The 10779-nt window shown below is 40.4% G+C and overlaps 1 protein-coding gene across 1 annotated transcript in view; it reads right to left on the minus strand.

Moving 5' to 3' along the window:
* Window positions 1-766: 766 nt before the first annotated feature.
* The window catches only part of LOC124788849 (transcriptional regulatory protein AlgP-like), a 75752-nt gene continuing 65739 nt past the window's right edge, over window positions 767-10779 (minus strand). Inside the window, exon 5 of the mRNA XM_047256133.1 lies at window positions 767-850. Within this exon, the coding sequence (XP_047112089.1) occupies window positions 767-850 (84 nt within the window). The remainder of the gene's footprint in view (window positions 851-10779) is intronic.

Consider the following 10779-nt stretch of genomic DNA (forward strand, 5'->3'; position numbering starts at 1 on the left):
AAGCAATGATGGAAATAAAAGAAAGGTTCAGGAGTGGAATTAAAATACAAGGTGAAAGGATATCAATGATACGATTCGCTGATGACATTGCTATCCTGAATGAAAGTGAAGAAGAATTAAATGATCTGGTGAACGGAATGAACAGTCTAATGAGTACACAGTATGGTTTGAGAGTAAATCGGAGAAAGACGAAGGTAATGAGAAGTAGTAGAAATGAGAACGGCGAGAAACTTAACATCAGGATTGATGGTCACGAAATCAATGAAGTTAAGGAATTCTGCTACCTAGGCAGTAAAATAACCAATGACGGACGGAGCAAGGAGGACATCAAAAGCAGACTCGCTATGGCAAAAAAGGTATTTCTGGCCAAGAGAAGTCTACTAATATCAAATACCGGCCTTAATTTGAGGAAGAAATTTCTGAGGATGTACGTCTGGAGTACAGCATTGTATGGTAGTGAAACATGGACTGTGGGAAAACCGGAACAGAAGAGAATCGAAGCATTTGAGATGTAGTGCTATAGATGAATGTCGAAAATTAGGTGGACTGATAAGGTAAGGAATGAGGAGGTTCTACGCAGAATCGAAGAGGAAAGGAATATGTAGAAAACACTGATAAGGATAAGGGACCGGATGATAGGACATCTGCTAAGACATGAGGGAATGACTTCCATGGTACTAGAGGGAGCTGTAGAGAGCAAAAACTGTAGAGGAAGACAGAGATTGGAATACGTCATGCAAATAATTGAGGACGTAGGTTGCAAGCGCTACTCTGAGATGAAGGTGGTGGACCCATCCTCCCCCTCCTCCTCCTCCTCCTCCTCCTCCTCCTCCCCCTCCTTATTTTCATCCTGGTGTAGTTGAGAGAACTCGCTTATGGATTATACAGCTCTTTAAGAGAGAGCTTGTGTTTCTACAGGAATTTGTGGGGTATCAGTATCAAAGAGCTGCGCCACTTGATGTTTTGCCCAACAGGAAGTAAACAAAGGGGCAAGTGGGAGGGTGGGGGGGGGGGGGGCGGGCGACTGGAAGGAGGATACGTGTTGAGATGGCTTCTCACAGCATCCTATGCTGGTGGTAATGTGGACTAACTCAGTCGTTATCTGCACAGCAGAGTGAGCACATAGAGCAGCTGCTTCCACTGACCTGGTATGGAAGGTGCATGTTTTGTAGCACAACAACAAGTGATGCTGGTATGAAAGGGATGCGGGCACCTGATGTTTTGTTCGACAGGAAGTAGCCCCTTGAGAGGGGTTGACGCACGTGTGGACGTCCAGTCCTGCCGTGGCTGGAAGTCATGGCACGTGGTGCTGTCAAGGTGATGCAGCTGGCGTTTGTGTATGCGAAGACTCAATGTGGCAGCCGGAGCGCCCCCAGCACATCTGCCCTGCTGGTGGTGCAAAGACGCAGTCACAAGGTTATTAACAGTGTAAATACTATCGGTGAGTTATGTTGACGTCGATTTCGTGACATTATTTCTTGTGTGTTCCGAAAAACGTGTCGCAAACTGTGTAAATATTCCACACATTGCCTTGTGACCCACAAATTGTTCACATAAACAATATTCCACACACTACAATCAATTTCCTGATAAAATCTTGAAAAAAATAAATAAACTATATTGTATACACTGACTTACATCCCCAAAACCGTGCTAAATAAAAAAAATATTCCACATATTGCCTTGTCTGTCAGAAATTTGCTAAACAATTTTCCCTATCTTGCATTTGATTTCCCGCCAAATAGCCAACTAACAAATATTTCCAGAATGGTTGGAGCAGTAACCATCAATAGGATGTAAGGAAACTGCCTCATGAGTGGATACAGATTTCATTAATTTGATACAATGCAGAGGGACAGGGGAAAGTGACATAGAACTGAACAATAGGTTAATGAGAGGGGAGAGGGGGAGGAATGGGGATTTCCCAGTGGGGAAGAAGTGGGGTGGCAAAGTAAAATGGCTCAGAACTCTCATTGAAAAGCGCACAAAATTGAAAAAGTGACATAGTAGCAGCTGGTGAAGGGGAAGGTGGAAGGGGCCATGTGCCGGGTGCGAAAACCTATGACATCAGGAGTGGTAAATTAATTGATAAATTAATTAATTAATTAGATATCAGTTTGATATAAAGTACCATAGAACACACTTTACCCTACTACGTCCGTCATGTACTTGTGTTAATGCACTCCAGCTCACTTCCCTCTGAAGGAGCTACTCAAAGATAACAGCCTGGCCAGGACTGCAGGAAACGCATCAGAATCAAAAACCTGAAGCAGAAGCCTCCTGCTTGGCTAAAACAGGGAGCGAGATGTCTATGCTGCAAGTCTAACCCACGAGCAGAGACAATGCCTACACTTCCTACAGCACACGACTGCCTTGGCGATCACAATCGCTCTGCTTAACTCTGCATACACTGGTTGCTCCCTCTGCTTAAGGAAGGTAAACACGTACCTGCGAATCTAGCTAACATGTGGAACACAGACACACATTATCGACGACTATCATTTAATAAACTTGTTGCAGTTGTTAGTGAAGGTAAAAAATAATCTATAATTTTCCCGAAAGAAACTGTCTTTAAGTTACATAAGGCGTCCATATCGACAACTTTTCCTCTAAATAAAAATTCAACTCAACTTCCTGTTTTCATATCTGTTGAAGATATAGTATCCTGAAATCACCCCCTCTATATCGTATATTATCGCAAGAAACAGTCATGACTCCTTTGAAAATATAGACATTGAATCTGGGATCAATAATAGTGAGACAGCTCTGGCAACAATGATTACCGACACGGAAACGTTCAGTAGGCTGCAAGGTAGTGACAGGAATATTTCCGTGGTGGGAAGGCAGAAGCTGGGTGTGTTCTGCCACGTGGGAACATCTAAGAAACTATTTCGAGGATGAGTAGCTGCTACTCTGTCGAAGACCAACGTTGAAAATACAGTAGCGGTGCACTGACTATACCACTGTCCATTGTATTCTTGAAACGAAGTCTTAGACGGAGAGTGAAGTACTGGCGGATGGACAGGAAAATGTCCTGCACGACGAAAGCGCCACGTAGTCGAGTTTAGTAATAAGTATTTCATCTAAGTAACAGTAAAACAGACTTCTGTTAATTATGTACATTATGCTTGAAAACACCGAAACAGAGACACGCCCCACCTACAGAATATCTGCAAACGATTCTCAGAATTCTTGCAGTTATCATGGATGACCTGATAACGAAGTAATTTCAGAAATTTCACGCCAATTAAAGTCTTTGATTGTTTGCTTTTGTCTGCTGTGGCATTTGCCTTGCAGTGAAAGGGGCTAACAACATCGAAAGATGGCCTGTGCGTCTTCAGCAGCCGAGACAGACAACCCTCACCCCCTGGGATAGCTGAAGTGCTCGCTAACGACTTCGTTTACAAGAACTCAGAAAATACTTGAGGCTGTCTTACTGAGAGAGAAGTGTCGTCCAGATAACAGACAGAGCGGAAAGTTCTGCAATAGACCTTTCACTACCATAGACGACCTGCGGCCTGAAAGACGTGGCAGTTTCCTTCCCTACGTACACTGTGCTACTGTAAATGATTCATTCGTTTTAAAATATTTTCCAAAGTATTACATGTGCAAGTATTATTGGTGCATGAATAGAGCCGTAAACCTACCAAGTTTAAATTTTACACTCAACAAATGTTATAAGAGTGCCCCTCTAGTCACACGACATAGATCTAAGTGGCAATAAAGTTCGTTCCATATCGTCTACATCTACATTTACGTGATTACTCTGCCATTCACAATGAAGTGCCTCGCATAGGGTTCAATGAACCACCTTCAAGCTGTCTCTCTACCGTTCCACTCTCGAAAACGCGGGAAAAACGAGCACTTAATTTTTTCTGTGCGAGCAATGATTTATTATATAATAACATCCTGTCAATGATCATCAAAGCTGCCTTGACGAATTCTCTGAGCTGTTCCAGTGTTCTTAGCAGTGGGGATACATGGTCCTTAATGTACCACTAAGAACAAAGTCACAAGCCGTTAGGTCAGGCGGCCTGGGAGGCCAAAGGAACAGAGCCACATCATCTTCACCATTACACCCAATCCATCAATGTTGGTCGTTTAGGTAGCGATGAACATCGATGTTCCAAAGAGTGTGTGCTCCGTCTTGATGGAAGATGAAATTCTCATAATCAGCAGTCAATTCTGGAGAGAATGTAACTGCAACGTATCAAAGTAAGGAACACACGTCGTAGTCTTCTCAAAGAAGAAAAGCGGCCCATACTCCTACATCTCTGATACTGCACAGAAAAGACTAACCTTAGTAGAAACTCGTTCATGCGCCACAGTTTCATGAGGATATTCAGCGCTCCACACTCTAACATTGTGGCAGTTAATCTTTCTAGAGAAATGGAAAGTTGCTTCGTCGCTTAATATCAGCTTGGAGGGGAAATATTCAGCCTCAAGTGCTTTCAGCATTGTGGGGCAAAACTGAGGTGGCCGTTCATGGACTTTCGGTTTAATTGTTGGAAGATATACAGACGGTACGTTTTGAAATGTAACCGCTGTTGCCGAATATTCTTCAGTTTTATAAGAGATAATGATTTGTTTTAGTAGTGTGAATAAATTTCAATTTCTTCAAACGCATGAAGAAATAGCCCTTTAGGTGTATTATGTAAAATTTTCATATTGCTAAAAATGCGATCGTCAGAGTGATTTTGTCCAGCAAGATGCTGACCAAACAAGGAAACAAGGATTTGGTATGTGCAGTACCAGTAGTATACTCTCTAAAATTTATTAAAAGGTTACAACCAGTCTGTCTAATAAATTATTTATTGGAGTCGTTGCATTGTATTTTGTAGATGCCAGAATTGAGGTATTTCTTAGATTCACCAACTGGATGATTTAAATTTTTTAGTAGATTGTTAGTAATTGTTTATTTAGTCTGAAATAAGTTTCATGCAAGTCATTTTAGTAAAGCTCCTATTGGAATCTGTAACACTGCCATTTCATTGTTGTAATTTTTGATTTACAAAGTCGACTTGACTAGCACTAAGTGATTGATCATGGAATTTCGTTTTAAAGTATCAGTTTCTCTTTGGTGTGCATCAGCTTTAAGATGTAATTGCAATGACCTGTGTATCATTATTTTGAAGAAGATTTTTATTTTTATTTTAGTAGGATAACATGAAGTGGAGATAATTGTTATAGCCATTGTTTTTGGTTTTCTGTAAACATAGATACAGTGTTTTCCGTTTTAATTTGACATTGTAAGATCTGGAAAATTATTATTCTGAAACTTCCTGGCAGATTAAAACTGTGTGCCCGACCGAGACTCGAACTCGGGACCTTTGCCTTTGGCGGGCAAGTGCTCTACCATCTGAGCTACCGAAGCACGACTCACGCCCGGTACTCACAGCTTTACTTCTGCCAATATCTCGTCTCCTGCCTTCCAAACCTTACAGAAGCTCTCCTGCGAACCTTGCAGAACTAGTACTCCTGAAAGAAAGGATATTGCGGAGACATGGCTTAGCCACAGCCTGGGGAAGGTTTCCAGAATGAGATTTTCACTCTGGAGTGGAGTGTGGGCTGATATGAAACTTCCTGGCAGATTAAAACTGTGTGCCCGACCGAGACTCGAACTCGGGACCTTTGCTTTTTGCGAGCAAGTGCTCTACCATCTGAGCTACCGAAGCACGACTCACGCCCGCTACTCACAGCTTTACTTCTGCCAGTATCTCGTCTCCTGCCTTCCAAACTTTACAGAAGCTCTCCTGCGAACCTTGCAGAACTAGCACTCCTGAAAGAAAGGATACTGCGGAGACATGGCTTAGCCACAGCCTGGGAGAAGTTTCCAGAATGAGATTTTAATCTGCCAGGAAGTTTCATATCAGCGCACACTCCGCTGCAGAGTGAAAATCTCATTCTGGAAACCTCCCCCAGGCTGTGGCTAAGCCATGTCTCTGCAATATCCTTTCTTTCAGGAGTGCTAGTTCTGCAAGGTTCACAGGAGAGCTTCTGTAAAGTTTGTAAGGCAGGAGACGAGATACTGGCAGAAGTAAAGCTGTGAGTACCGGCCATGAGTCGTGCTTCGGTAGCTCAGATGGTAGAGCACTTGCCCGCCAAAGGCAAAGGTCCCGAGTTCGAGTCTCGGTCGGGCACACAGTTTTAATCTACCAAGAAGTTTCATATCAGCGCACACTCCGCTGCAGAGTGAAAATCTCATTCTGGGAATTATTATTCTGTTGGTTTTTATCCTCTACTCTGAAAGAAAGTTAAGGATTTACGTTATTTAAGCTAGTGGTGAGGAGATCAATTTAGTCCTTTGAGCCTTCAAGTAATAACAATGTCTCATCGACATATCTTCTGTAATAAAGAAATTTATTGGTTATTTCTGCTTTATTTCCGAACAACTGCAGTTCAGCATGATTTACAATATCAGCAAAGTGCCATCACTTGATTCTCTATAGTAAGATCATCCTCTTGAGTAGAGTATTACCGAATGAAAAATAAAAGAAAGAGTAATTCCTAATAGTTCAACGAATTCAATTATCTCTTGGGTGTTCATAATTTTGTGATGTGTTAAGTTATCTTTGACGACGGTGATAATCTCTTGAATAGGTATAGTGACATAGGTATGGTGACATTAAACAATGGAAATCTGGTATTGTCTGGAAATGTTGCATCAAAAATTGAATTGGTCAACTATAACTGCTTTTAATACTGAAACTTTCTGCATAAACATAAAAAGTTTTTAAGATTTCATTCAGTTTCTTATTTAGGTTACAAGAGGGATAGTTAATGTTATTTACAATTGGACAAATCGGTAAATTTGGTTCATGTAATTTAATTTGTGATCTCAGCCTAGATAATTTAGGATTAATAACGTTAAGTGCTGCTTTCATTTCAGGCGAAAACAAAAAATTATTCTCATCAATAAATTTTTTATTAGTTTATTTTTTAAAGCCCTTAATATATTTATTTGACTATAGCTCTGTAAAGAAGCTGTTTCTTCTTTATTGTAAAATTATTGTACATAATTTAGGCGTTTTATTTACTGGTAAGTATATCTTTTGCACATAATTCTCTTGACTTATACGTGATTGGCTAATGCTGACATCATGCTGTCAGCTGTAGGTGGAGTCTCCAGTATTTAAGAAACAGCAGCACTGCTCTCTCCAACAGATGGCTACTGTCATTCAGCCGTTCCTGCTCCATGTACAGCCGTTGTCCATCAATATGAGTAAATCTACGTTTTGCAATTTTATAGATAATTTTTAGTTCTTTTAATGCTTCCCTCTAATTTATTTCCTGTATTACACTACAGCTGTAGGTCTGAAGATGTGTGTGCATGGATCGAAACCAGTCACCTTTTAAGAAACGTGCCTTCGATCTAGAATATTATAATTAATTTCAAAGAAAGCATATCGGATCATACTGCATTTACTATATTTATTTATAGATAAACTAGAACACCAGTTTGTGTGCACTGATCAAAACAAAGTATGGTGAGGGTCTCAAAATATTGCAACACAGCACCTTCAGTCATACCAGTACAAGATATTTTACGACTGGATTGGCACTTCTATCTGATTGCCAAGTAAAATGCGGCTAGCTTCGTGTCACATACACTTACAACCTCAATAACATGCACAAAAGATTTTTAGAAGATTTAACTCCGCAAAATACGTTACTTGAAAAGAAATCCTACGGAAATATATTTCTGCTACAAATCTCTCTCACTAAAGAAGGCCGAGGTTCTCAAATAATTTACAGTCATGATGGTATATATCCCTCCCAGCTCCTGATAACGGAATTTATATTTTCCTACGAAAGGAGTCACATTGTTTTCTCAAGAAAAGATCGACTGCTTCTTAAGAAGATTTTCTTTTGAAGAAGGGCTTTTACTTTTTTTAAGAATAGTTTTCAAGAATTTTTCCGAGAAAATTACTTGGTATTTTTCAAAAAGAATTTTTTTTCAAGGAGAACATTTATAGGTTTTACCTATCCACATGATTCTTCTATTCGCTTCCTAGATTAGGTTATTTATTTGTTTCTCATGAAGAATTTTCTCACGAGAACAGTTTTTGCAGTTCAGAAAAAGTTTCAGAACAAACAAATCACAAGGCAGAGATAAAATTTCCGGTATTTTAAAATCGTTGTGGGAAGTCGCAACCAAACTATTACTCAAGGTAGATTATGGGATTTATGTGACTGCAGAAATACCATCGTACTCTCAGAATAAACTCATATGCACAATTCCAAAGATACAATGGGTAGATAAATGAGAAAACTGTCAACCTATGAACTTGAACTCTCGTGGATTAAAACTATTGACATGGAGAATGCAAAACAAAACTGAGGATCTTTTAGATGAGAATCATTTTAGATTTGGGAAAGGTTAGTGCCTTTTGCCTTTCTGACGTTGACCTTGATAATGGAAGTAAGACAAAGCAAGACGCTTTCGTTGGATTTGTCTCTCGGGAAAAATATTTTCGAAATCCACGGAAAATGATGAGAAAGCAGACTAGCACAGGGAGAGAGGCCATTCGTGACCAAAAGAAGCCCCTACTCTCTAACGTAAGTCTTAATTGGATGAAATTTCCTGGAATGTACATCTACAGGGTGTTCCAGGAGGAATGGCCAATATTCAGGAATATGACAGGAACGGTCATTCAAAGCAAAAAAGTCTTGTAAACATAGGCTCAGAAATGCGTACCTTAAGGGCTGTGAGCACTTGTGCATCTTCGATACCGTGAAACGTATCTCTTTCAGTGAACAAGTGCTCATACCTCTTGAAGTATGCGTTTTAGAGCTCATGTTTACCTGACTTATTGCTTCGGTGATCAATCTTCTCATATCCCTGAATATTGACTATTACTCCGGGGACACTATACTATATAGCCCAGCATTCTACAGAAGTGAAATAGACACTGTGAGAAAATCTGAAAAGAGAACTGAAGCTTTGAGATGTTGTGTTACAGAAGAAGGCTGAAAATTAAGTGGCCTGATACGAGAAAAACTGAGGAGATTCTTCACAGAATCAGCGAGGAAAGAAATATCTGGAGAAGACTAGTTAGAGGAAGAGACTGGATGATAAGGTGTGTGTTAAGGTATCACGGAAAAACTTCGATGGTTGCACTAGATGAAGTTGTAGAGATGAAAAATTTATCGCCTAGGCTGGCTTCGACTGTGGAATGTTGCAGTTTTCAAATCACGTGGCGAGATTTCTATTTCTCAAAAAAGAGAAATCCTCGACCTTACAGACAGCCCGCGCGACCGCAGTACTTCTCGCTTTCGAGCGCACTCTGTGTCATCTACCACGTTCCAGCTGAAGAAGATTCACTTGATATATGTTTGTGCACCCGAAAGGGTTGACAGCTATATGCACGACGAGTTCATGACACTGTTGGATATGGTAATCTGATAAGTTACAGTATATCGATGTTCTATTAATGTGATTCTGCCGATGGATTAAGCCGAAACACGTATAGATTTTTAGCCTTTAAAGAGAATTAGTCGATTACTGGGCGTCTTGCTATCATCCCACGATGTATCGCTCCAAGATGGCGCACGTGCAGCTCCAAAGCTGAGAAGAGGAAAGTGGGGACCGATAGTTGTGGACAGGCAAGTGAACGTGGTGCATTGCTAGCGATCGGATTGCAGCGCTTCATCGATGCTGAGTTTACGGCAGGCACGAAGTGGTGTGGTGCTGAAGTATACTTTAAGACTTGTAGTAAGTAGAAGCCCATCAGTGTTGTGACATATTATTAAGCCGTCATGTCCGGGCTTCATGTAGAGACGGCGCTCGGCGTGAAGAATGTTCCTTGTTGCAGCTGGTTAATTTGGAGGTTGTAACCGTACTGGGCGGCAGCATTTTGTAACTAGATAGAGTAATGTACGATTAATGCTAAACGCCTTTAGTTGCTGTCACATTGGGAAGGTGTTGTGCGCTGATGGGAAGTTCTTCCATGTTGTTGAACAGAACTGAGCTTTGCTTCGACGTCATGTAGGTGAGCATCTGCAAGTTTGCCAAACTTCGTTCTTTGCCTGTGCTTGAACCAATTTAGTGGAGTTTGCCCAGCTGCTAACGACACTAAGCATTATTAGCTTTATGCGAATTTGGTATGTCAGTGAGCTTGTTGCTGTTGAAAAATAGGTGTTTTACATTCATACGTGTGCTAAGATTTTGTGTGATTTTCATATTATTGGGTTTATCGAAACACGCTTCTGTTTAATAACCTTAAATTAGTAATCATTGACACATTAGCTTTTCACAGCAACGGTTCACTAATTGTTATCGGACTGCTATTGCCAAAGTGTGTTGTGTCTTTATCACGGTATAATTATATATGTGTGGGTGTGCGGAGCCCGTTTATCCCGGTATAATTATATGTTTTTATTTTTATAATTATATATTTTGTGATTTTGGTTGGGGTGGCTTTAAATATTGTGGGCTAGCGTAACACTTTTAATTAACTAATACCGCGATAACACTCGTACGGACATCAGCTGCCCCGAAGAACGTACGATACAATATTTTTTTAAACACAACGCGCGACTCACCGCCTTCTAATAAATAGTTTGCGTGAGCGCTGCTATTTGTAAAAGAAAATATGCGTATTCTTACGCAAACTGTAATTATTAATATAGGTGTCAGGGGCTACTGGTTATTTATGTACCAAACTACATAAAGATTAACTGAGATATTGCGGAATGTAATGATCTTCAGCATTTCTTGTTCATTATTTGCAAGGCAAAACTGGAGAGAATTTCATCTGCCGTTAGGCGGCTAAAATG

Source organism: Schistocerca piceifrons, chromosome 3 (genome assembly GCF_021461385.2).
Source record: "Schistocerca piceifrons isolate TAMUIC-IGC-003096 chromosome 3, iqSchPice1.1, whole genome shotgun sequence".
NCBI classification, from domain to species: Eukaryota; Metazoa; Arthropoda; class Insecta; order Orthoptera; family Acrididae; genus Schistocerca; species Schistocerca piceifrons.